The 25888-nt window shown below is 36.7% G+C and overlaps 1 protein-coding gene across 1 annotated transcript; it reads left to right on the forward strand.

Annotated features, from left to right (window-relative positions):
- Positions 1-2602: 2602 nt before the first annotated feature.
- LOC116255745 (LIMR family protein At3g08930-like) lies at positions 2603-23903 on the forward strand. The gene is made up of 14 exons (XM_031631696.2): positions 2603-3374; positions 3568-3653; positions 4662-4789; positions 4931-5041; positions 8818-8916; positions 9011-9133; positions 11323-11385; positions 11466-11530; positions 17398-17507; positions 17610-17724; positions 17803-17868; positions 21902-22012; positions 23313-23379; positions 23464-23903. The coding sequence occupies exons 1-14, from the start codon at positions 3025-3027 to the stop codon at positions 23509-23511; spliced, it is 1542 nt and encodes a 513-aa protein (XP_031487556.1). The 5' UTR covers positions 2603-3024; the 3' UTR covers positions 23512-23903.
- Positions 23904-25888: the final 1985 nt, after the last annotated feature.

The following is a 25888-nucleotide window of genomic DNA, read 5'->3' on the forward strand; positions in this document are numbered from 1 at the left end:
CGTTTACCTCATAAATCCTTTGTCGAGGAACTACGATGGTGGTTTACGTGTAGTTTCAAACGTTGTTGGATTAGGACCTGCCGGCGCCTCTGTTTTCATGTTACAATCTGGAAATTGTGCATGCATGGGAACAATTGTCTTCATGAACATCCTGAAGAAAGTGTATCCAATCTAGATCGGCATGTTTGGTCTACTTGTGTGGACTTGTTTTCTTTCAAATTGAAACATGGCTCCAATGAGCACAGGGAAATGGAAGTCTGGCTTCCCACGAGGGGTTTTGTTGGTGAATGGCCTGAGGTGCTGGCTGAGGATGTATGCATCCAATGCCTATTTGCTAAAAAAGGCAACAGGAAAGCCATCGTTTATGGCATCAAGAAGGGAGGCAGTGAAGATGTAAGGTTTGCAAATCGGTCTTGTAGCAGGGCTTACTATAAGGATGCCTATTTTGATTACTCTTCTGCAGCATTCTGGTCAATGACATTAATTTTGTTCTTGCTTCAACTGATAGAACGTGGCTTAACTTGGTCCTTGAACAGGTTGTGGGCAGGGCAGTCAACTGGCCCGGCTTGGATCTTCTCATGATTATGCGTCATAGAATCAATTCTGTCCGAACTAATCCCACCCCTGATATTGTTGCTATATACAGGAATCTGTAAATTCTTGCTCCTTTGTATGTTTGTACAGCAATTTTTGTTTAATAAAATGGGTGGAGGCCCTATCCTCCAGCAGGGCTGATTTTCGAAATCATTTTTTTCCGTTCCTTTCCATTTTTCTGTTTTTCCTTATTGTTCTCTTTGATTTCATTTCCTTTCCATCTATCCATTTCCTTCCGTGCGAACAGGTGTGGTACATTCGATTTTCACATCCAATATTACGTTCTAAATAGAACTAGATCCAGACCTAGCGAATGTTGACAACATATGGTCGATTCGCATGAAAAAGCAAGACAATGATGACAAGTGTCTATGGAAGGCATTCATGTTTTACATAATGGTGTTTAAGAGATGAGTTAGAGCCAAGGTGACACAGCTCCAGACTGAAAAAACCCAGCTCGACTTTTGCAACAGTCAACCTACTCGAGTTCAAGCCTTGCTTCCTAAACTTATTAGTTTGAATTGGAAGGCAACATGCAAATTTAAAAGGCAAACCTTGGCAATTGGGCAGTAGCAGAGCCATAAAAGATTGGTTGAAATTCGCTAATTCAATTTTTTTTATATAATTAAATGATTGAGGGGCATCGAGCATATGAATGAAGGGCACTCACATGTGAATAAGCAAGTAGCCAACGACAACCAATATGTAGATTACTACATTTTATGACGTTATGGAGGCAGCTGCCTACAAAATCTGTCAATCCCACATGTGGGACTGTCGTATAGATGCAAGCATTCCTTACTATTCATTCGTTGTACATTTGCAGTCTATCCAATATAAATACCTAATAAACAGCCATATATAACCGTGTTAAGAGAATAATTTGGTAAGGCAGAATTGGGGTTTAGATGTAGCAAAAACATGTGGAATTACGATCTGGGATATGATGTAACGACAATATCACACAAGGATTAGAAGAGCTGTTGAAACCCACTGATGATACTTTCGTTGATTAGTTCCTTTTTAAAATGCCTTTCCTTTTAATTTTGACGTTTTCACAAATTTTTTCACAAAACCTCCATTTTTCCGTAAAATTTTCACCGTACAGTTGAAACACTTTATATTTTCGATGGAACGTCCTTTCAACTGACATTTGGGAGTGTATAGTGGTTCAAAAGATTAAGGAACAAAATTAGATGTTTTGAAAGAGAAAAAAAACCTGTCACTTTCATATGAGTGGAAAAAGTTTCAATAAAAATTGTTTTATACAGTGTGCACACTGAGGGGCCATTTGGGCAACACCGTTAACAACTAAGAAAAACCAAATTTTGTCAAAGCTTGTCTCATCAAATCCAAAGTTTTTAATGTGAGCTTTTTATAAGACATGGAGAAGGGTCGAACCATTCACTCCCTATAGAAACCAGATTCTAATCTGATTTTGGAAGTAAAACCATGTTTTGAGTACTCACAAAATTGTCTTCATCCAACTTTTAGGGTGTTCACTTCTCTTTGTTAGACGACGCTGCCAAAATGCTGTCTGTCTTTGACTTGTCAGCAAGACTAATTATTATTATCTATTTAATATAATAAATATATTATCACGGTACCCTAATCGGTTTCATGCCAAGAATTGTAATCAAACCATCGGCAATAGCCAATAGCCGAGGGATTTAGAAAAAAAAAAAACCAAAAACCCTCGGCCATTGCCGAGGGTTTGAAAGAAAACAGAAAATCCTCACTCGTTAGAAAGAGGATATATAATTCACCAACATGCCGCTGCCTTCCCGTATAGGTTCTGAGATCCGAGAGATAAAAGCAACCTTAGGTTGGAGAGGCCGCATTGGTGACGAAGTTGAAAACTAATGAAGGAAAAAAAAAATTATATGCAGCATCCACATTTTCTTTTTCCTGGCAAGAGGCAAGTTTCATAGTTGTTTGCGTTGAAAAGGCACGAAGGTCGGGGTGAGACGAAGTTTAGTGTGAGGAGGCAAGACCGTGATGTGATCCGGAGTGTTACGTGAAACGACGGGAAACGGGCTCGTTCCGCAAAAGTTCGGAACTCGTCGAGGCCGCATAATTTTTCATTTCCCTTACTTTGGGCCAGGGTGGTGCGAATTTGCGCATTGAGAGAGAGAGAGAGAGAGAGAGAGAGACCTTTTCTGTTGACGAAACCTCATCTCCCCCTTTTCCATTCAGGGCTTGGACAGACGGGGACGGTGACAGGGGAGGAGATGCGGTCTATGTGTTCTCCTCCTCGCCGTCATTTCGGTCATTGAAGCCACCCGCCCTGGTGTCTCCTGTACTCTTGTTGATCTTGGTCCCATACTCCCCACGGTTGGACGGATCTGATCTCTCGTTCTCTCTCTCTCTCTCTCAAGCAAGACAAGAGACTAATAACAGAGGGGCTTCTCTCGGCTGTGGTTGCGGGACATGGGGGATTTCAATCTCATACTTGTCATCGTTGCGGCGGTTGTTTGCGTGATTGTATTCTGCTTCAATATCTACCTTCTCGTCTCCTATCAACACCCTGATGATGTCAACCAGGCCTACTTTCCCAAGATCGTGGTGGTCCTCGGCCTAACGATCGCCGGCATCTCCATCCTCATGCTCCCCGCCGATGTCGCCAATCGGCAAGCCTGTCGGCACGCCATCTACAATGGAGCTTGCAATCTCACGCTCCCCATGAGGGATCTGTGGCTCGCAATCTACATCGTCGACGCTGTGCTTGTTTTCTTTGTCATCCCCTTCGCCATGTTCTACTACGAAGGGGATCAGGATAAGTATGTCGGGAGCATCCTCCTCCACCTGTTCGCACTGTTGTTTGTGCCTCTACCTCCTCTTTCCTCTCTCTCTTTCGCCAGCTTACCTGTCTGGATTCATATGCCATCCTGCAACATATCTCATTTTTATACTTCCATTCTACCTCCTGAACCATTGGACGTATTTGCTTGTTTCTATGTTTGAACCCGATAGGACCGTCGGTAAAAGGATCCTGAGCGCGATGATGTGGGTCGTCGCCACCGCTATCGTATGTGGTCTTGTCCTTGGCATTCTTTATGGTGCGTATTCTTCAGCACTGCTAACTACGCCCGTTCCATGTCTTTCTTTTACCTTTTAGGAACGAAATAATTATGTTGTCTTCAGCATTTTCAGCTTTATAACAACTAAAACAGGACACGATTTCTCGCACATTCGTGGTCTCCATTTTTCTTGAGTAAACACATGTTTTTGGGATGCATTTGGTGCAAAAAGCCTCTGGTCACTTCGTAGTTGCATGGTTTGAGAAATATTAGTTTATGTGGTGGAACATGAATGTGGGTAATGTTTGCATTTATTAAGCGAAAAACTGGTGCTAGGCGGACGTCAAGTATATGAACGGTAACCTAGAAAGTGTTGGTGGATTGTGGAGCATGCCAGGGGTAGAGGCGGTGGAGCCGGTGGAGTTGATGCCAGTGGATGGAAGTGGAGAACCGGTAATTGGGATTGTGATTGAAAGAGTACACTTAATATAATTATGTTTACATGAACGAAATTTCATATGAGGGATTTATGACGTTGCATTCTCCTTGGTTGATGCTGATTCAGATAAAAGGTCTGGCATGATTCACAACTAAGTGTATTAGGGAGGATTCATCCTATTTAATGAGGTAGCTTGAATTTTTAGGTCATTTTTCTTTGTTGATCTGTTTTTTCTTCAATGTTAGCTTTAATCATGTTCAAAGATTTGTAATGGGGTTTTCCTATGCCTTTTCAAAGGAAAAAAGGTTGAATTAGTTGCTTCTGTTTATGAAATGATTTGCTAGATATTTCTTGTGAAAAATGTATTCGTTTGCTTTGTGGAGAGACTCATGGTATCTATTCTTGTTATGTTCCTTTAATGTTATTGATGCAAATGTGGAATGCCGTTGATGGTGGAAAATAAGGTTTTACATTTATGTTTGACCAGAATGCCAAATTGCATTCTTCCCCCAATTTCTGGGCTTGCATATTTCCTTGTCATGTATGGATTGCTGTTCCTTGAACCTCTGACATTATATGCTGACTGGACTTTTTACTGGTGGATTAAGGACTTGTTGGCAAGGTTGATTTCACCGTGAGGCATCTTTCTTCAAATACATCTTCATTCCCTTCAAGTTGGACCGATTTTACTAAATCTCAACCATGCATTGGGGCATCAACTAATAGCATTCATCAGGTGTTCTACTGTTTTACTTTATCATTGTGTCTTAAGAAAGCATTAGGATGTCCCTTTGAGATTCAGATGGGTCAGTAATCAGATACTCAAGTTTTTCTATTTAAACACATTCCTCTATTGGTTGTATGTTTATTTTTTCAGTGTGCTGCCTATTCTGCCAGTGCCTCCTCCGGAACAACTTGGACAATGCAAACTACATTCCCAGAATATGTCGTGGCTCTTGCAACTATCGTTGGATCAGTATTGTTCTCTGTATGATCAGTCTACCTCGAATTGTCAATTTGGAATTTCTAGTAGTTAGCTTTTGTTTTATGGGCACAATTTTAAAGGTTTGTCTGACTTGTGAGTTTTTCTATGTAACTACTGCATATGAGGATATGGCAGACAAATGCATCACATAAAATTATAAGCAACAGTTACATATATTTTCATGTTCTTTTGAATATGATATATATTCATGCAGTTTCTAGATAAGTTTTGTCTAATGGCGCCATTAATTTGGTTTAGATATGTTTATTTTGTGTTGACATATGAAATGCTTCTGTTGCATTAAATCCTTACAAGGGTAGATTTTGTAGTGGAATGATGTCCAAGAACAAACTCCATATCTCACAGATACACATATGCTAGAGAATGATATTCAAAGCTGTAAAGTAAACCTCCAAGAGCAAGAAGTCAAGAATGTCTTGCTAATACAAAATGTGGAAAATTGTTTTTATAGTTAATAATATAAACTGTCTTTAAAATAACATTGTTGAAGTTAAATCTCGTGTAGCACAACAAGAATGATATTCACAGAACCAGTGGATAAGAAGGCTGCACTCCATCTCACTTAAGAATGGGACGAAGTGACCAGATATGGTCTTGTACAGTACTCGTTCTATGATTTAGTTATGGGGGAAACATGGTGAGCTATTATGTTTCATCTTTGTACTCTTCATGGTGTACGTTAGTAAAATTGAAGCCTGATACACTGTAAGCATTTACCTTCCGAATCTTACTGTTATCGGTACTAGTTGGGTCATTTTTCCACTTTTATTAGGATTGGTGTTCACCTCATTTTGAAAAGCTTAATTTGCCAGCACAGAGAAATAACTGGTTTGCATTTTAGGGGGTTATCTTCTTATCAGTATCTCAAGCCAGCAGATTTTCTCATTCTGTGGGACTTAAACATTAGATCCTGCATCTTGATTTCTGCTTTGTGAAGCTTACACTTCTCTGGAAAGCTTATTTAAGATCTGTTGCCTAACATGTTTGTTTCTTAGTGGTCATTAAAAGTTGATGGCTTTTTTTTTTTTCTCTTTTGTCTTGTACCGAAAGTCCATTTTGATTGTTCCTGCCATTTTCAGAAAAAAGAAAAGTCTATTTCTGCAGTGCCCTGAACATGATATTCATTTTCATATCTTTTACTTTCTGTAAACTTTTTTTTTTGGTGAAATTTCATATTTTTACTGCTGTCGACGATGAAGTTTGTTTTTCATGCATTGAGGCCTCGAGCATTGGGATATATGAAATGCTCTTGTTGCAATTATGTATGGGCAGTTCAATTCTATATCTGCTTGCACTTTGCACCAGTTTTGTGAAAAGCACTTCTTATTGCAACATGTTGGCTGCTATGTCACATGGACTCTTTAAAAAGGGTGCAGCATCCACGTCGATGTGACGCGGTTGCAGATGTGAGTGTGACTCGCACCCCAACTGCACCTTATATTTTTCCTTTAAAAAGTTTTTTCCTTCTTTTTCTTTTCTTCTTTCTCTCCTTATCTTTCTTTATTTACAGTAATAAAAGGGACAAATTAAGCTAAGAAACAACTATATATATATATATATATATATATATATATATATATATATATATACCATCGCCGCACCACCCAATATTTTGGAAGGTCTGCACCCACATATGCACCGGCAGCTGTACTCCACAACGGTCTGACATAGATTGGCTGGTAGATGTTGTGCTGCTATGTTATAGGGTCAATGTATATGTGTGCATATATTGTTAAATTAATCTAAAATAATTTGAACTTTAAATTAATTTTGAATTTAAAAAATAAGGCAATATAGGGCGATGTATCCACCAATAAGCAGTATCTGTGAATAAATCAATACAGTACCAATAATGTTATGTATAAGTTATAGCACTGGTTTGTACTCTGTATTATGGGTGTTATGAGTTTATAGTTATTGAAAAGATTTCAGCAAATAATATTTCATTTAAACATCCATTTCACATATCTAATCTCAAATCAATTGACGTTCTTATAACCAGCAGCTTTTTTCATATCGTAAGAAGGAAGTAGTGTTGATTGGCTCATTTCTGCAATGCAATAAGGAAACAAATAAATGTACATAAAATCTAAAAAGTGTGTGTTTTCTCAATGAGCTACTTGTGTTAAAGGTTCGGAGGTCAAAGAAATTGTTACTTATAGATTGTGCTACTTAGTAACCACATATTGGTGTTAGTCTACATTGAAATATTTTTATAGATTAATGTGCATAGGTACTAAGAAATATAATGTATTTGTCACTGGGTACTTTTAGTTATTGACCTCTTACCTTGTGCTTTCTTTCATTTGGTTCTGTTATTATGCTAGTCATTCTTTTAGTCTAGTAACGAGCATAGTTACTACAACTCGTTAAAAATGCGAAAAATAAGTCATTCGAACAAAATGGCAAAAAAACGCCAAAATGAAAAAACTTGTTTCTTTTTCTTTTATTCATTTTAGGTATTTCATATTTTTAACGCCAAACTGCTTGTTTCCAATTTATAATTTTTATCTATTGCTCATCTACTTTTTTATGTTGTCTTATGAGTTTCTCATCTATTTTATTTTCCCCTAATTTGAAAGACTTTTAATTTTTTTTAAAATTTACCATATTTTTCTTTTATTTTTTTAAAGCTTGCCGTATTATACCTGAGAAAAACTTTATCATTGAAAACGCTAAAACGATATTTGTGATTATCTTAAATTCTTAACAAGTCACTAGCATTCTGATATGTAATAGTACGTTGCTAAGCACTATTTACTTTGTCCTCTTAAGTGTTCAGAGAAGATATATGTCTGACATTGTTCCACAATGTTTGTTAACTTAGCGTTTTTTTTTTTTTTTTTTGCTCTTGCTACTTATTATTATTAGTTAGTGCATTTTTGTTCAAATCCATTTTGCTAAGGGCCCATTTGAATAGATGGAACTTTACTGTAGAGGTGGAACAAAAGTTCAAATTCGGTGGAAAGTTCCATCATGAAATAAATGCAGAACTAAACACCCGAAACTTACCTTGCAGATGTAGAACTTTGCTTCTAGCAATAAAGTTCCACCAAAATAGGTAGAACTTTATTCCTGGGCATTCTTTTTGACCGCTGAAGTACCTGCATTTTTTTGATTTATTGTTGTTGAACTATTATTAGAACAGTAGAACCAGATGGTATTTAAGTTCCATGCACAAATAACCATAGTACTAAGCATTGTCACATAAAACACGTATTATTTGAAATACCCGAAAAACGAAAAATAATTCAGACGTATAAAATGGCAATTAGACATGTCTTTTTTAAAAAAATGCTAGAAAATAATTTCCGTTTTTTGTATTTTTTATTATTTTGTATTTTTTATAATATTTAGGATTCATTAAATGTTTTAAAATTTTTAAAAATTTACCGAGATTTTCTCGAGATATACAACTTTGCCGTATTATACCCGAGAAATTCCTCGTTGTATAATACCCATATATGATATATGTGACAGTGATACTAAGATACCCATAACAAAAGTTCTAGGAAATCAAACAAATGGGGGGTATATGGAGGTAGAACAAAAATTCCACGAAAAAGACACCCAATAGTAAATACCCAGCATTTTGATGCTGGGTATTTAGTTCCTGGTATTCAGACGTTACCTAACTGTCTCAAGATTTTGTAGTTGCTGATTCAGCAATAAATTTACTAGTTTTGGTCGTGTGATGCATTTCCATTTCCTCTATTTCTTGCACCACTTTTCTATAACTTGTTTTATGTATGTTTTAGATATTTGGAGGCGTTGGAATTGCTTGCTTGCCCCTGGGTCTGATATTTTCATTCATTCGGCGTCCAAAAGCTGTCATTACTCGCTCACAATATATAAAGGTGCACCCATGGGTGGTTGGCAAGAAATTTACTTTAGAATCTCAATTTTCCAATGCATATCCCATTTAAAGGTAATTGTATTTTCTCTATATAGGAGGCAACTGAAATAGGAAAAAAAGCAAGGGAGTTGAAAAAAGCAGCAGATTCACTTCATCAGGAAGAAAGAAGTGGTTCGAAGGGCAGGAAATGGCGCAAAAATGTGAAGACAGTTGAGAAGGTCTGCTTTTAGATAAACATATTTTATGAGATTAGAGCAGTTTTCTGGTTTTAACCTACCTCATTTTAGTACCTGATTTTTCAACAGCTTTTCTTGTATAGCTGCCTTGCTAGCAATAAAGTCATTTTTGCTCTATATGGTTATGTATTGTGGCTTCCTCTTATCATTTATGTTTCGTGAGTTTTGTCTATTCCTATTAATTTTAGTGATGTTACCCTACCATGTTCCTTCCTTTCTCTGGTAAACTCATATCATAAATGAGTGGTAACAAGATTCTCTTTTATAAGGAAAAATATATCAAATAATTTGGTACTATGAAGACATTTGATTAGGACTTTTTGTCATGCTATGGGTTATTTAGCTGGGTTTTTCTCAGAATTATATGTCTATGGCGCCAAGTCCATTGCTCCTCTTACTTTTAATTCAAGAGGCCTAAGCCTTCATTTCAAACTTTTGGTGTTCAAATTCTGCTGATATGCCTTTTGTGAACTCTGGAAAGCGTCCAGGCTTCATCATGACCATTTTCCTTCTTGTCGTGGAAAGCTTTCAGGAATGAGAGGGCACAATAGTAAAAGAAGAATCTTCTAACAGTTAGAAAGGAGGTGAATTTTATTACTTCTGATTTAAACATGTGTTATACTGTAGATAATTAGTGTTAAGATCTGAGAGCAGAGATGCTCTTTTATGCGTTAGATCAATTAATTTACAAGACACCTTTCAATTGGAGACAAAAATTTACATCATCCAAACTTTTGAGTTTTGATCTCTCTATATAACATATATAGCTAGTCGGAAATCAAAGTGGTTCGCTGACAAATCATTGAATTTTTGGAATCAAACATCCAACTCGCACAAGCATATTTTGTGGCTACATGACGTCATGGCATTTGCCTTCTGCTTTAAATCGCCACTCAAGTTTTTTGAACGGCTTACAATCAGTTGGGAGACATATATGTATACACATGCATATATGTGGAAACTGGTGTATTATAGACAGACCAAGATACCCTCTTCTAGCTTTATATGCTTCTTTAATTAATTTAACCTTGTCCAAATGATCATGTAATTGATGAAGTAGAGAAAATATGTTAAAATTGACTTATTTCATCCTGATGCGTATTTTTAAACATGCAAAAATAAGTAAGACCCACATAATGGAACGTATGTTTGGATTGAGTCTAAATCATGTGGAAATACACTTTTTCAAATAGGTACTGAAATAACTTAAGTTTCAGAGTTTTTTATGGTCTATTCCCAAAAAGTAGATATTTGAACCATGTATTGATGAAAAATGTTCTTTTTTGAGGTTAAATGATTGAGAAATTGTTTTTAAAACTTAAATGCATTCAATCATGCAAAGTAACAATTATTTTGTACAAAATCCATCGCATTGTAAACTTAAATTGGCAGATTTGGTACTGTGCATTGGGTAATGAACTTGGGAGATAGACGGTGGTACTTCGTGGTACTTTATGGTCTATCTTGTAAATATTTTAAGTTAAAAAAACTAAATGGCATGGTTCAAATATTTATTCTTAAGTTGTTAGCAAATAGTCCATAATGAACTGGTATGTGTTATATTTGCCAAAAAAAAAAAAAATCAACAAATGTCATAAATTTCATTTGGCATTGTGTGTGTGTGTGTGTGTGTGTGTGTGTTCGTAATGGAATTTCTTTAGATAAAAGAGTTTTTTCTCTTTTCTTTTTATTTAAGAGTTATAGTTGTATAGTTAAGTTATTATTATGTACTAGTATTAATAGTCATTAGTGATTTGTTTTGAGTCTGTGTGAATGTACATGCTATGATATGGTTCTCTTCTCTTTTTTGTCCTTAGCATCTGATCGTTATTGATGGCCAACTGGAAATTTGTTCAGTTCAACTTTGGTGTTCTAATTTGGCTGCCTGAATCATCTTACCTTTTTGGCGCTGCTGCATACTTCAGCAGACCTTGCCTCCTCTTGCCTTTGTTTTGATTGTTCAACGAGCAGCATCATTCAATCTACAAAGGGAGCAATGAGAATTTTCTTGGGCTTATGTCTAACTTAATTTACTGGTTTGAACTTCCCTTTTGTCCAAATGGGAATCATTGGAAGACATGCAGCTTGAAAAAATCTCCATTTCTCTTTTTTATTTATTCTTTTCATGTGGTGAAGTGGAACATTTATAGCAAGCTTTTTGTTTTCTACAGGAGTTATTACTTCTAGAAGAGGATATGAAAGCATTGGAAGAGATGTACCCTCAAGGAGAAAAGGTGATTCAATCTCCTGGTAATCAAATGGCTTATGCCCATGTATACTAGTGGTTGTTCTTATGCTATCCACTGTCATGCAGGCGGAAACTGACTGGGCACTGACAGTTATTGGGTACTTGGCAAAACTTGTTTTAGGAATTCTTGGGTAAGTATTGGCGAAGCATGTGATAATCACTAATGCAAAATGTTGTCATATTCTGCAAAAACTGCATTACAATTAAGATTATATTCTCATTTATCATCAATTGTAGTCATGCAGCAATATGCAATGTTGTATAATGCATCAAGTAACTGATGTCATTGCTTCCAAAGTTAAACACGCAACTTCACATAAAAAAAAAAAATGATCTTGTAACATTAAAAGTAATAAGAGCTAAATAATCAGAAAACTTTACAAAAAATTAAGAAAATTAAGGGAAAAATTTTCTTTCCATGGGAATCATGAATTTCATGTATGCTACAAACAGCATCACATTTTCATTGCTTCCACGCAACTTCACATAAAAAAAATAAAATAATTTGATATTTTAACATTAAAAGTAATAAGAGCTAAATAATCAGAAAACTTTACAAAAAATTAAGAAAATTAAGGGAAATGTATGCTACAAACAGCATCACATTTTCATTAGAAAGAACTAAAGGTAACAACTTAAACAATTAAGCTTTATTGTGTGACATGCTAAAGTTCAAATGTATTTTGGAGGGCAGAAATAGGCTCTTATGGGAAGAACCACAAAAGTGAAAATTTTGGTGCATGAAAGGTGCATCAAATTTAAGAATGTTTTAATGTCACACTTGATATGTAACCTTAAGGAATCTATGTAACTTCGAGCTAGAAAGAAGATTTTTCACTTTTTTGTGTTTTGAAGGTCTGACTTGAGATACATCCCATGTCTTGACATAAGATACTACTGTGTATTGTAAGTTGCAGATGATACAATGTAGTCATACCCCTGAAACTAGTTTCAGGGGTGTATCCTTTGCGAATAATTATGATGCATGACATGATAAGCTATGATACTGACAAGACTGACAATATGTTTATTAGCATGCATGTGCATGCTTGCACATACATTTTCATAACTGCAAACTGAATTCACATGCACCCATGGTTTGTCCTCAAAATCTTGCACATGGTGAATTGTATTTGCAAACTGTCCCACCTGCGTTGCATCCTATGAATTAATTTATCAATGATGGGTGTATTGGGGTGCGAACTCTAGGAATCGTGGACCTGTACCCGTGGTTTGTTTTGAAAAATTCTGCTCATAGTGAATTCTCTAGTTAGTTTTCGTCTTTTCGGTCTACTTTTTGCCAAAACTAACCATAAGGATGTGGTCTCTATATTTAAAAACCTAGGAGTAAAAGTGTCACGACCTAAGGTTTTAACCCAATTTTTTTTTCCACATGAAATTATGTTCTGCCTCAATTTGAAAATGGCATTATCGTAACTTACATTTATTCCTGCTCTATGACATACATATGCTTAACTATGACCTGCTTAGCAGATTCCACTGCTGCCAATTTCACATATGTATACATTTATATATCTTCATACATATAAATACAACAAAACATATAGGAACTACATGCTGTACTTAGGTCTAAATATTCCCTTACCTGTAAGTCAGAAATATGTCTGCAATGCTGATAACTCTATTCCCATGCAGCAGAACCAATTTGACTGGTTCAAACCGCTTTCTTGCAATCAATATATTGCTTCATATTATAACATGTCCTTCTCAACAGAACTTACAGACGTTATATATATATATATTATATATATATATATTATATATATGTATATATATATATATTATATATATATAAGTTCAGAACCATTTAAGTAGGCAAGACACTTACTAGATTTGGTCCTGAACAGGGACAGTTTGTTTCAAGTAGCACCTTCACCCACGTCCTGGTTTTCCACTACATCCCAAGGCTGAAATGATGGAAGGATCACAGTTAGTCATTTTGTCAACCTTGTTCACCAGTAATGCAGCAGAACAGAGCTTACTTACTCCTTTTCCCCAAATTCTTGGTGCCAAGACCCTCTTCACTAAAATTGCAGCAAGTGGAAAGCTAAAATGCTGCAGTACCAGTTTAAATAAACACTTTTCAAGGTGGTCAGCCTTCCATTAAGAATTTCCTTCCTCTCTCTCCCATAAAGGAAGTAACGGGTCAATTTTCCTTCCATCATTAATGTCATTGTATTTTCTCTGAATCTGAACTCTCATTCTCTTTTCCCTAACCACTTCAGTTATGACTTAATGATAGAATTGGCTGGATCTAGTGTCTGTCTATTTGGATCTAGTGTATACACACACACACACACACAAACACACATATATATAAATAGATATTTATGTATTTATATATATATATCTACATATATAGATATATAGATGTATATGCATATATATATATATATTTATATTTATTACCTGTGAGAATCTCTGAACACGTATATGTATTTACACACTGTTAAGTACTTAACTGCAAACTAAAAAAAAAGGTAGGCCCTTCCAAAAGAAGTATCAAGGTTTTGTTGCTCATGTTTCAATCTTATTTTATAAGGAATTGGAAATACAATAAAATTTTATACACATATTGGTTATTGAAAGATATAATTTTGATTCTTTTTTTTATTTAAAGTTTTCAAGCATGGAGAACACGTCTGATGGTGGTATTTAACTAGAGTATTCTCAAGTACACAGTAACAGTGCTTCTGCATCTAGGTGCACGCACACATACATATAAATTGTGTATGGAAAGTGAGTACTACCCACCGAATTGCTATTCAATAAGCCAATACTCACTTTTCCTTCTCGAATAGTCAATGGCAGGGTAGACTTTTTATGGTAGAGATGGTGGGTACCATTTTAATGGGCACCGTTTAGATTTCCTATGTGTGTGTGACCATTTGGCTGGACTTCCTCCATTTTTTCCGATTTAACTTCATGGATGAGATTGGACTGTTTAAATCTGTACGTTTGGAAAAAAATAAATTGTTCAAATTCAATACAAAAGTCAAATTTGTTAGAGTTTCAAGGTCAACCTTTTAGACCCAATTTGTGCATTGGACTTGGTTTTTTTCCCCCCCAAACCTATGGATCTAGTTTTTTTTGTGGTCATCTGCAAGGTCAGAATGAAAACAATTTGGCTAGAATCTGGCCAGACAGCTATAGAGAGAGAGAGAGAGAGAGAGTTGGAAAGTCCTAGTTGGGATGTCTCTAGTCTGGTGACGATACAAAGGTGAGAAGGGTAGCGAAAGTTTAATAATTTTATTTATCTAGTGTAAAAAGGAAGTCCTCCTTCTGTTTGAATGAAATTGGAACCGAACATGAGCCCTTATACTAGAGGATGAAGTCTGGTGCCCAATATTCTTCCAAGGTGAACCTTCCAGCCATTAAGAGTTTATGTTAACTCTACACTCAGCATGTCAGAAATATAGTATTAAAAATCATGTTCTTTGATGTCTTGATCATTTTACAACTTGACAAAGCTAAGACCATTCATTTATTAATCCCAAAAATTTTGTTTTAAACATTGAATTCTCATGATTTTCCTTTTCTGAATTTTATGGTTTTGAACACTTCGTACCTGCAATAAGTTGGATTTACAGAAAATGATGCACGTATTATTGAGAAGCAGATGGCTTAGGTGTCTAGAATATCAACTCTCCCCTCTAAGTGCGTGCGTGCGCGCACGCATGCTTCTTGTCAATAAAAGCTATACAGTTGAAAAGATAATTTTCAAGGACATAATATGAGGTCAATGTTGCTACCTGAAGTGTCCACTTGCTTGGAAGAGTTTTCAAGGATGAACCGATCAATTGGAGTATGGTGTTAATTAGACTATGTGTTAGTATATTGGTATGGGTACGGGTACGGGAAATGGGTATAGACGCTGCAAAAATTGTGGATATGGGTAGGGCTGGGCATCGGGCCGGGCTGGCCCGACCCGTTTAGTCAACGCCATTAAGGGCCCGAATTTGGATCGGATCGGCCCGCTACCCGGCCCGACTATTATCGGGCCGGGCCGGGCCGGGTGGGGTACCGGGCCTGGTCAACCACGTTCGAAGCCCGACCCGGCCCGTTATGTTAACTGTCGGGTGGGTTCGGGTCAGGTCGGGTCGGGTTGAGTCGGCTCTTTTTTTTAATCTCATTTAAATTGTTAAATTGTTTCGACAAAGTTCACCAAAATTTAAGTTGTCTGGAGCCTATAGGCGACGGATTATGGTTTGGAAGATGGTTTTGACAGAAGATCTAAGCATCAATTCTATGATTCATTTAGGATCTTAAAACCGATTGTTTGTATCATATACCAGCATATTTCCAAATATTCCAGGTTCCAGCATGCCAAGGAATTTTGCTTTAATTTATGATGGGGTATAAACCGATTTTGAGAGAAGCTCTGCTACTTCATTCCTCTGCAATTTCACAGATTTTTGAAGCTTTCACTTCCTCAAAGAAAATAAAAGAAAAAGATGAGAAACCATTAACAAACTCCTTTTTTACGTATTATTCTTTTTCAATTCTACATTGAAAAGAAAGCAATCCAAAACAGACAAAGAGATGGAGAGAGAGAGACAGAGAAAGGGGGTGTTATGATGCAGAAGCCACCGTTAGACTGCCTTGCAGCGCTGCCAGCCTTCTTCTTGGTCTGGGCTGAGGATTCTTAGCAACTGAAAAAACAAGAAAGCAAGCCATGAAACCTGATAAACAAACAGAAAAAAAAGACGGTTATGATGAGCTATTTCTTCCAAATCCTAGAGGATAATGAGTGGGGAAAAAAGGATGGGGAAAGAGACCTTCTCAGTCCTCACGGTAGTCGTTATACAAAAGAGACAAGCACATACATGAAGAAGAGGGAGGAGAAGGGATGATCAACCGAACAACCTAAAACCCCTTTCCAGATTATGCGTGTTACATAGAGAGAGAGAGAGAGAGAGAGAGAGAGAGAGAGAGAGGGGGGGGGGTTACGTGCAAAACGCAAAAGGGACAGTGCGAAGGGAGGAAGGAGGAGTAAAGAGAAGACAGAAGGGCACTTCTTCTGCACAAGTTCTGTGCCGGTGCTGGACTGGAGGCCGACCGGCGGTCAGGCTCAGCACAACTCTTTCTCTTTTGAAACTTGAAAACCCTAAATCCCCAAATGCATTTCATAAAAATCTCAAAGAGTTGGCAGCTAACGGGCCCATTAACTAAACCCGGACCCGGCCAGTTATGATGTCTGGCCTTGCTGGGCCGACACAACGGGCTGAAGCCCGATTATGTAAAACAAGTACCCAGACCCGGGCCCGAACCGGGCCGGGTACCCGGCGACGGCCCGGCCCAGCGCCCAGGCCTAGATATGGGATACAACAAAGTATATTTACGTATATATATGTGTGTGCAAAATTGTGTAAAAAATATGCAAAATTAATGCAAAACAGGTTAAAAGTACACTTCGGATAATTCATATGCGAACATAATATGCAAAACTTTAGAATTAAATGAAAAAGTGCAACAAGTAATATTTTTTCTTAAGATGCCGTGTCCAAGTGTCACTATACCGGTGTCCGCGTGTTGGCATGTAAATACCGGTACCATAGCAATTTTGCCGTATCCGTGTCACTTAGGGGACACCTGCAGCTACTAGGATATCATTAGTTCCAACTCTTTGTTGCTTAAAATGTGTGGCTCCTTCAAGCCTGTCTATAATTAGTTAGTCTTGGTTATCTCTGAAAATATTACCACTTTCCCATGTTCTTTACTTCCTGTAAAAGATTGTCTTGAAATGAAAGCTTGCTTCTGAAATTTGTACTCAATCAAAAGATGGGGTGTTTCTTTCTCTGCATACTTTCTGTTCTCTATGAAGATTGAATATTTGAGTAAAAACCAACTAGCTTGCATACAATCTGGTGATATAAATCCAGTAAATTCAACTGTTCTTTGCAGCCCATGGCTCAGTTCTATTATTACTGGTGACTATGCATTTTTCTAACGCCCCTTGTATGTATTCTGTCATCAGGTTGGTTGTTTCAGTCTTATGGATTGTGCATATCGTGATATATTTGTTGATTGATCCACCGCTTTCATCCTTCCTTAATGAGGTTTTTGTCAAATTAGACAATATTTGGGGTATGCAGCAAATATTATTTTATTTCTTCTTCTTCTTTGTTTCCAATCTTTCTGGTTGAGATTGTTTTGGAGTTTGACTTGGTCTATACTTGTTTGAACCAGGACTTTTTGGGACTGTAGCTTTTGCATTCTTCTGCTTCTACTTGCTAGTTGCTGTGATTGCAGGGGCAATGATGCTTGGTTTAAGATTGGTTTTCATCACGATTCATCCCATGAAGTAATTAATCATCTTCTCAGAAGTGCTTTCTATAGCTAGTAGAACCTTCTTGTGATGCATCAATCTTCATGTTTTTAGGTGGGGTGCAACACTGATGAATTCATTTCTTTTCAATGTGGGGTTGATTCTTCTATGTTCCATCAGGTTCTCCATCTACCTCTCTCTCTCTCTCTCTCTCTGAGTGTTTGTCTTTGATGTTTTAATTTCTATCAAGATCATTTGTTGTTTTCGTTTACATCAAGTGACTAGTTATACTGTTATTTTGAGGTCAACAATGTACAGTCAGCAAGTTAATAGATTAATAAGTGAATTCCATGTCTCGTTGCATTTTTTGCAATTACCTTGGAGTTTGTGCACGTAGATTTGACGGTCGTTCATACATTGGAGGTACAGACATGAAGGTGTTAATGGTGTAAAAACTATTGATGCTTTTAAGGTGTTTGAATCCATCTGTTGCAATTGAATATAAGATAGTTTCTCATGATAAATTGTCTCAAATGTACATGGATTTTTGGCTTTATGTCGCTTAGGACCTAACTTGATCAGATATGCCTGAGATGATGCAAAGTTGTGACAAGAAATAAAAATATGCTACCCTTCTGCAGCATGGGACTTAAAACACATGAACAGCCTTTTTCTTTTGCATACTGCTCAGTGAGTACATGCATCAAAGAATTTTACATGTTGCATACTTATATCATGCAATTACCACTCACTCACCCTTCTATAGTAGAAAAGGTGAAAAGATCTTCACTCTAAGCAACATGGAGCTACTAAAGTTCATTTTCCATTTTCCTCTCATAATTCATTTACTCACGTTTTGGCACCAAGATAAAAATGGAACTACCATGTAGATAATTCTGAGTCTCTCGTGATATGGAAGATTAATAATGTTTGTGCAATTTCTTACTGGATGTACATTGTGTTCCAACATGTAGTGAGCTTAGATTAAGTCTCCTTGTTACATATGTTTGAGGGTGACATGAATTTTTACTCTACTAGTGTAATGGCCCTCTTAAAGCTCATACATTTGCACATGTGAGATCTTAGGGGTCCAAGTGTTGAATTGTGCTCTAATATCACTGCTACAACTTAGCCCACTTTCATGTTGGGCTGGAGCTCTTGGTTTGATAGTTCCAACTTCGAACCCACTTTTTTGTAGCTTCGGTTCGAACCATGATCATCTAGCACTTACCTGACCCCCAATAACCTTCTCAAACTTCATTACCATCTTTTGAGATTAGACTTTCATCCTACCCATAGTCACAAAAGACGTTCTCGCCTTTTACATGTTGAAGTTTTTCTTGAGTATAATACGATGAGCTTAAAGAAAAAGGAAAAATATGGTACTTTTTTTAAAAAATTAAAAATCCTAAAAATTAGAAAAAAAATAATATAAGTATAACACAAACAAAATAAGTAAATAAGCAACAAATAAAAATTAGAAAATAAAAACAAGCAGTTTGGCATTAAAAAAATGTAAAAAAGCCCTAAAATGAAAAAAAGAGAAAAAGCCAATTTTTTTTCCTTTTTTTCTATGAAAACGGCATTTTTTAAGTTTTAAACAACTTATTTCTCCATTTTATATACATGTTTTCTTAAAAAAACACGTTTTTTGTGACTATGATCTTATCCCCTCAAGGCACACAGGTCTGCATGTGTGGGACCTTAGGTTCGAGTATTAAACAAAGTTTTTGTAACGTCCCAACCCACTCTCCACATCAGGCTCAAGCGTTTTGTTTGGTGGATTTCAACTTGCCCTTTAGCAGCTTCGGTTCCACGTCTCGAGGGGATCAGCAAGCTGGACAATCAATCACTTAACTCTCTCTCTTCTAAGTCCTTGAAGAGTGTTAGCTAAACTTTTAGGGTGTTAGAACTAGAGCCTTCTCAATTTCCTCTATTGTTTTTCCTACTTTGAGCTTGAGGTGTGCTATAATACGATGTTTATCCTTTGTTTGAACCTTGATTGACACAAAATTTTATATGAATATGCGATGATAAGAGTAGGACCAATACATAATAAATTATGAATATCAACTTTTTCATCCAAACATGAGCTTTAGACTTTTGTATTCAGGTGTCCAATATATATATGTGTGTGTGTGCGTGCGCACATCTGTGGATGTATGTGGGATCTATGTAATGTGTGAATTGTGAACTAAATAAATATTAGAAGAATTTTTTTGGGAATTAATAAGTCCCCGCTTGTAACAAGTCTATATTTTCCCTTGAAGCACCGCACTATGTGAACTGATTATGAGATGTCTGGTCAACTTGATTTATGATTTATGTAAAATTGCTTTTTCAAAAGAGTGGTTACAACGATACCTTGAAAAATAATTTGCGCATGGCACCCTGAGAATCCTCAATCAAGTTGATTGGATAGCTAATCAGTAATAATAAGTCTATAGAGTCGTTAAATTTACTTAAGCCTCATATTACCCATATATGCACAGAGACACACATACTCACATACATATTCTCCATGCAAGAGGATGTGTTGCTTTGTAATCCTTTGGATCATCTCAGTCTTGAAATCCTAAAAAACTGTACCAGTAAGGTTTTTTCTGCTATTTGAATTAGTCATATTGTATTCTAGTGGTAGACAATTTTGTTTGTTGCTTTATGACAAGATGCATGTTAGGTGAAAATCAAAGGCTTAGATTGCATAAATAGTTGATGGTGAAAAATTAACCTTTCACTAGAATAATTTTATCTATAGTCAGAGTAAGTGCGGCATACATCTATAGATTCTATGCATCTACAATAATTGGCTACGACACTCATGAATACAGATCAATTAACATGCCAACTTAAAACACACACACACAGACAGGCGTGCACGCGCACACACAGACACCCACCCACACACACACACACACACACACACACACACACACACATATATATATATATATATATATATTGGGGAGGCAGCTCGAGCCCAATCTATGCACTATGCACGATGTTCCTTGAGAGTATTTAAATGATCTCCAATATACCCTTTCTTGAGGCTATTGTCACAAAAAATGCGTCTTATTGAAAAAAAATGCATATAATACGCCAAAACACAGTCAGCTGTATAAAACGTGAAAAAAATGTCTTTTTTAAAAAAATGTGAAAAAACACGTATTATGTGTGTTTTTTGCGTATTTTTTATGATTTTTTATTTTCTATGTTTTTCAGGATTTATTAAATGTTTTAATTTTTTTAAAAATTGCCGAGATTTTTTCGAGATATTCTCGAAATATACAACTTTGCTGTATTATACCCAAAAAATTTCTCGCCATATAATACCTATACACGTTCTTTGTGAGGATGCCTGAGACCCTCCAATCAAATCATAGATCCAAAGCAATTAAGTTGACGTGGTTTATATATATATATATATATTTTCAAATAACAAGTTTATATCACATCATCTCAACCTACAAATAGAAGAAGCAAGGGCATTTAATGGATTAAAAAATTGTACTTTTATTCGTCAAAAGTTTTGCTGGACCTATCTACCCCATCAGATTTTGAAGCTGGACACTTGAGGCACATCAAAGCTTAAGTCACACCGTGTAGCCTCTCTCCCTCCCTCCCCCCCCCCCCCCCCCCCCTCTCTCTCTATATATATATATATATATATATATATGTATGTATGTATGTATTTGAAATCAGTCAGCTACCTCTATTGCTAGATGTTTTTTTTATTTTATTTTGTGTTATTAAAAACTGTCGCAAAAAGTGCGTTTGTAATGGCCCGTTGCTTGGCCACTGTTTTGTGTGATGGAATACACTTTTTGTGGCGGTTTTTAGTACACAAAATAAAAAAAACTAACCAGCCGGCCATGAAGGTAGTCTGCTGATTTCATTATATATATATATATATATATATTAGCTGAAATCCTCTGGCCATGGCGTTGGGCTGCATGTGGAAGAATCCGCATCCGGACAGGCTGAGAATTCCATGCCCTATATATATGTGTGTGTGTGTGCATATATATACATACATGGGGCAGCATCTCAGAGAAACTATGTACTTTTAGGTATTGGTTATGGCTGGAGTGGAAGGCAGGCCACCTTCATGATTCAGGAATTTGTGAATTTTCTATTGTTAACAAACATTGTGGTTATAAATTGCAACGTTTCTGATTCTAATAATATGTGTCGCTATTTTATCCAATTTCAGTGTTATCCAGTTTTGCTCTACCGCATTTGCTTACTATGCACAAGCAACTGCTGCTCAAGAAATTTTTGGGCACACATTGGAGTCTCTTCGTGGTATCAAATATCTGTACAGGTTAGTGTTTTCTGGCAGTGTTGGAGCATGGTTACTGAAACAAAAGCTCAAACTTTGGCAAATCCAAAATTTATTTTCTGTTTTTATGTTTTCGGTGAAACATAAAAAGGCACTAAGCAGCTTTCCTGTGGCTACTATAGAACATTTCCTTGATCAATAACATGATATAGCTGCTTAGAAAGAGAGTCAAAATTATTAATTTTATTGGCGAAGAGGAAAAGATGAAGACGTGTGCAAATGTAACAAACCTGACCCACTCGTACACTAGGTTGGGGCTCTTGGTTCTACGGATCTCAAGCCGCTCCTTGGCAGTTTCGTTTTTAACCCAAAAAAAACTAAAAGCCAGGATAACCTACTTAACAACCTCTTTTATAAATCATTTAAGACTTTTCACAATCTTAAATATAAGACTAAACTTTTCAAAGCAGACATTATAATCCACCCTCCTTAACATGTGGGGACCGTGGTTGGTTCGAGTATTGAACTGGTTCTGATGCCACTATAACAACCCATTTTATAAGTCCGTCAAAACTCTTCACAAACTTAGATACAAGACTAAACTTTTGGGGTGTTACAATCTATCCCCTTGAAAGCACACACATTTGTGCGTGTGCGACCCAAGTCCAAGTGTTGTAACCGAATTCGATACCAAATGTCATGACCTAGCCTATTTCCATACCAGGCTCCGACTCTTTGTTTGATAGATTCCAACTCGCCTTCGAGCAGTTTCGATTCTCGTCCCAAAGGGTTATGAACCAGGACAACCAACCAATTAATAACCTCATTTATAAGCCATCTAAGATTGTTCACAATCTTTGATATGAGACTAAACTTTTCAAAATGGGGCAGTACAAAAGTTACAGTGAAGGTCACAACAGTCGTGGATCTCCATGTGTGAGAGAGTGTGTGTGTGTGTGAGTATTGACGGAAATGGAGAAGAGAACAACTATGGCTTTAGTGAGTTGGACATGGTGGAATGAAAATGCTGCCCATGTTTGGGCAACTGAAAACTTGGTTTTCCATTTTTTTCTTTTCCAATTTTCTTAAGAAGCTTGTGTTTGCTTTTAGTTCTACATGATAATACCAGCTGCTTATCAGACTATCAACTAATTTTTGGTTTCCTTTTCCCCTTTTCCAGTTTTTTCAGAAGCCTTGCTTTTGCTTCTAGTTATATGTCACAAAATTCATGAAACCAGCATTTTAGAATATGAAGTTTTCTTGATTCCGGGTGGCCGTCTGCCTATCTGGCCCCATCTTAAGGTTGTTGGTTTTGGTCTTCTAATGGTGCAACTTTTTTCAGGTATAATGTATTCCAAATTGCATTTGTCGTGCTAGCCGGTCTGACATTTGTGTTTTATGCAGCATTTGTAAGTTCTTATTCTTGAATTTCTCATTGTGATGATGAGCCGTGTGTCTTGCACACTAATTTAAGTTGAATTTTATATGATCAGGGATGGAGAAAGAGGAAAGCTAGTGGTAGGCTACAACTTTCGTCTTGAAACTTTTTTGTGACTAGATCATCCCTTGGTATCGTTCTACATTTGTTTCCGCTGTTATTCATCTGGGAAATTTGAATGAGGGGGACATGTTTTGGGATCTCTGCTGGACGAAGATTTGTGGGATCTGATTGTGATGTCTGTTCTGTCATGCGAGATGCAATGGCTGTGAATACTCTTCAATTATTCATGACAGGGAAAATCCATTCATTGGAATTAGATGTTGGTGCTTGTGACATATGCAGAGGATGTCCTGTGCGACCCTGTTTCATGTGTGTGTATCTTGTGTATTCTCTTGAAGTTGGTTCAAATATGTCACTAGTCGAAGACAAATTGTGTGAATACATATAGAGTATATCTCGCTTTCATGTATTGCAGACTTTGAGTTGTACTTATGGCGCAGAATTTGAGTGGGCCTTTTATTTTATTTCCAAGTCTTAGATGTTTAGGTGGTGGGGGGTGGTGGTTTGGGGACGGAGGGATTGGTTCGGGTGGTTGGGTTTGATGTTTACTTGAAAGTTGATGTTTTTTATATGCAAGATGCGAGTCGCTACTTGCACAAAAATAATGAAGTTCCGTTGTGAACTATCCGTGTCATCACCTTTCTTTCTGACTTGTTTTACATGGTTTAAAGATGTTTCAAGGAATCATTTGACAATGGGACTAGTAGCATATTAGTCTATGATGTGTTTTAATGATCGAAGCAGATTTATAGAACACTATGTTAACAACATTTTATGATATATGGACCAGTATGCTACTGTTCCCATTGCCAAACCACACCCGAAGGTGTTCTGTCAGATAAATGTATTTGCATGTTGGAGAATCTACGAAGGGTGAAAAATTCTAGATAGAAGTATGTCACATAAATTGCAGAAAATAAGTAGGTTTCTTAATATTGCTACGTTGGAGAAACTGTGAAGTGTAAGAAATTTAGTTAGGGAAACACAATTTTTTTATGGAAGCACTGCTGATGGAATGTGTCTGCATCTAATCAGTTGGCGAGCTCTGTGTTGTCCTGCGCAGGAAGGTGGTGTCGATTGGTCGTCGCTGGATACATTTGATAATGCAAATATGATTTTTCTTGCCTTCACGGCTAGATTATCAGATTCTGATGGGCTGACTTCGTTGCGAGGAAATACTTGGTGTTCCCAGCCTGTGGATAGGGAAGGTGAACGCAAAAGCCTCCTGAGCGTGGATTGGGGTTATGTGGGGTTTGGAGGAGATTGGGTTCCTGATGAGATGTGGTTAAAAATGGGGGAAGGGCAAGGTTCTTGACCGAAAATTGGGGGTGAGGTGTTTTCTTACTTGGTAAGGGAGGAGGATCAATTGAGATGTATAATGTTGTTTTGTTGTTGGTGGAAAAAATATAATCTAGATTTTGGTGCCTTGAGGGAAAAAAAAATCGACGCAACATATTAGATAATAATAAATTTAAGTAATAATTTAATGAAATTAAAAAAAGAGAAAAAAATCATTTGGAAACGTTGAGTCTATCATGAAGCGAAGCGAGGCTATGCCTCGAGGCATTGAAGCGTAAGCTTCAAGACTAAAATGATGAAACTTAAAATATGCATAAAAATAATGAAAAAATTAAAAAAAAACTAATGCTCAATATGAAAAAGAGTGTAACACACTGATCTTTTCCTAAACTGAGAAACATTTGTATGTATTTAAAATTTTTTCATTATAATTTTATCACTAGTAAAAAAATTTTTAATAACTAGTATATTAAAAATTTAAAGGAATGATATATGCTACAGCAGGAACCATTGGTAAGCCATAAACTGTTGGGTCTTCTATATATCAGTCCTATCCTCATATGCCTCACATTAAGGCTAATCTGTTGCGCGTAGGCAAAGGAAATTCGTTGTCTTTCCTCACATGCAGTGTAGCTACTAGCTAATTTCCTATACCGCCTGCCAATATTTGTTATGGCTAGTGGTTTCGCTGTAACCCCTGCGTTCTTTTTTTTTCTTTTGTAAAAATATTGTGAGAGTAAACATACAGTATGAAACCAAGAATTTTCTGTAACACAGTTTAAAATAAAAGATAATTGGTGGCATCTTTTTTGCAATTAGTTTTAGATATATCGAGATTGTTTCTGAGATACTCTTCGATTGGCATAAATGAGTAATTGTAAGTATTACAAAGATATGACACAAAAGATACGTTTACTACTAAGGAGACAAATTCCATCTTAGTTAGTATCCCAAGAATGAGGTTGATGAAAGAGATGGAACTGATTTGCTATGTGTCAGCTGTAAGAAATTTGATGTATGTGTAGGTCTACACTCGCGCAGGCATTGCATACATCAGGGGAATATTAGATACCTCAGCAATCACAATTTAGATACGTGGAGAACAAACTGAATGGATA

This window comes from Nymphaea colorata, chromosome 6 (assembly GCF_008831285.2).
Source record: "Nymphaea colorata isolate Beijing-Zhang1983 chromosome 6, ASM883128v2, whole genome shotgun sequence".
Classification (NCBI taxonomy): domain Eukaryota; kingdom Viridiplantae; phylum Streptophyta; class Magnoliopsida; order Nymphaeales; family Nymphaeaceae; genus Nymphaea; species Nymphaea colorata.

Excerpts from the sequence above, each read along its gene's own strand:
- LOC116255745 (XM_031631696.2), top strand. The coding sequence starts at position 3,025 with ATGGGGGATTTCAATCTCATACTTGTCATCGTTGCGGCGGTTGTTTGC. Across the intron at positions 8,917-9,010 it reads CTCGCTCACAATATATAAAG|GAGGCAACTGAAATAGGAAA; the intron begins GTGCACCCATGG and ends TTCTCTATATAG. Across the intron at positions 22,013-23,312 it reads GGTATCAAATATCTGTACAG|GTATAATGTATTCCAAATTG; the intron begins GTTAGTGTTTTC and ends AACTTTTTTCAG.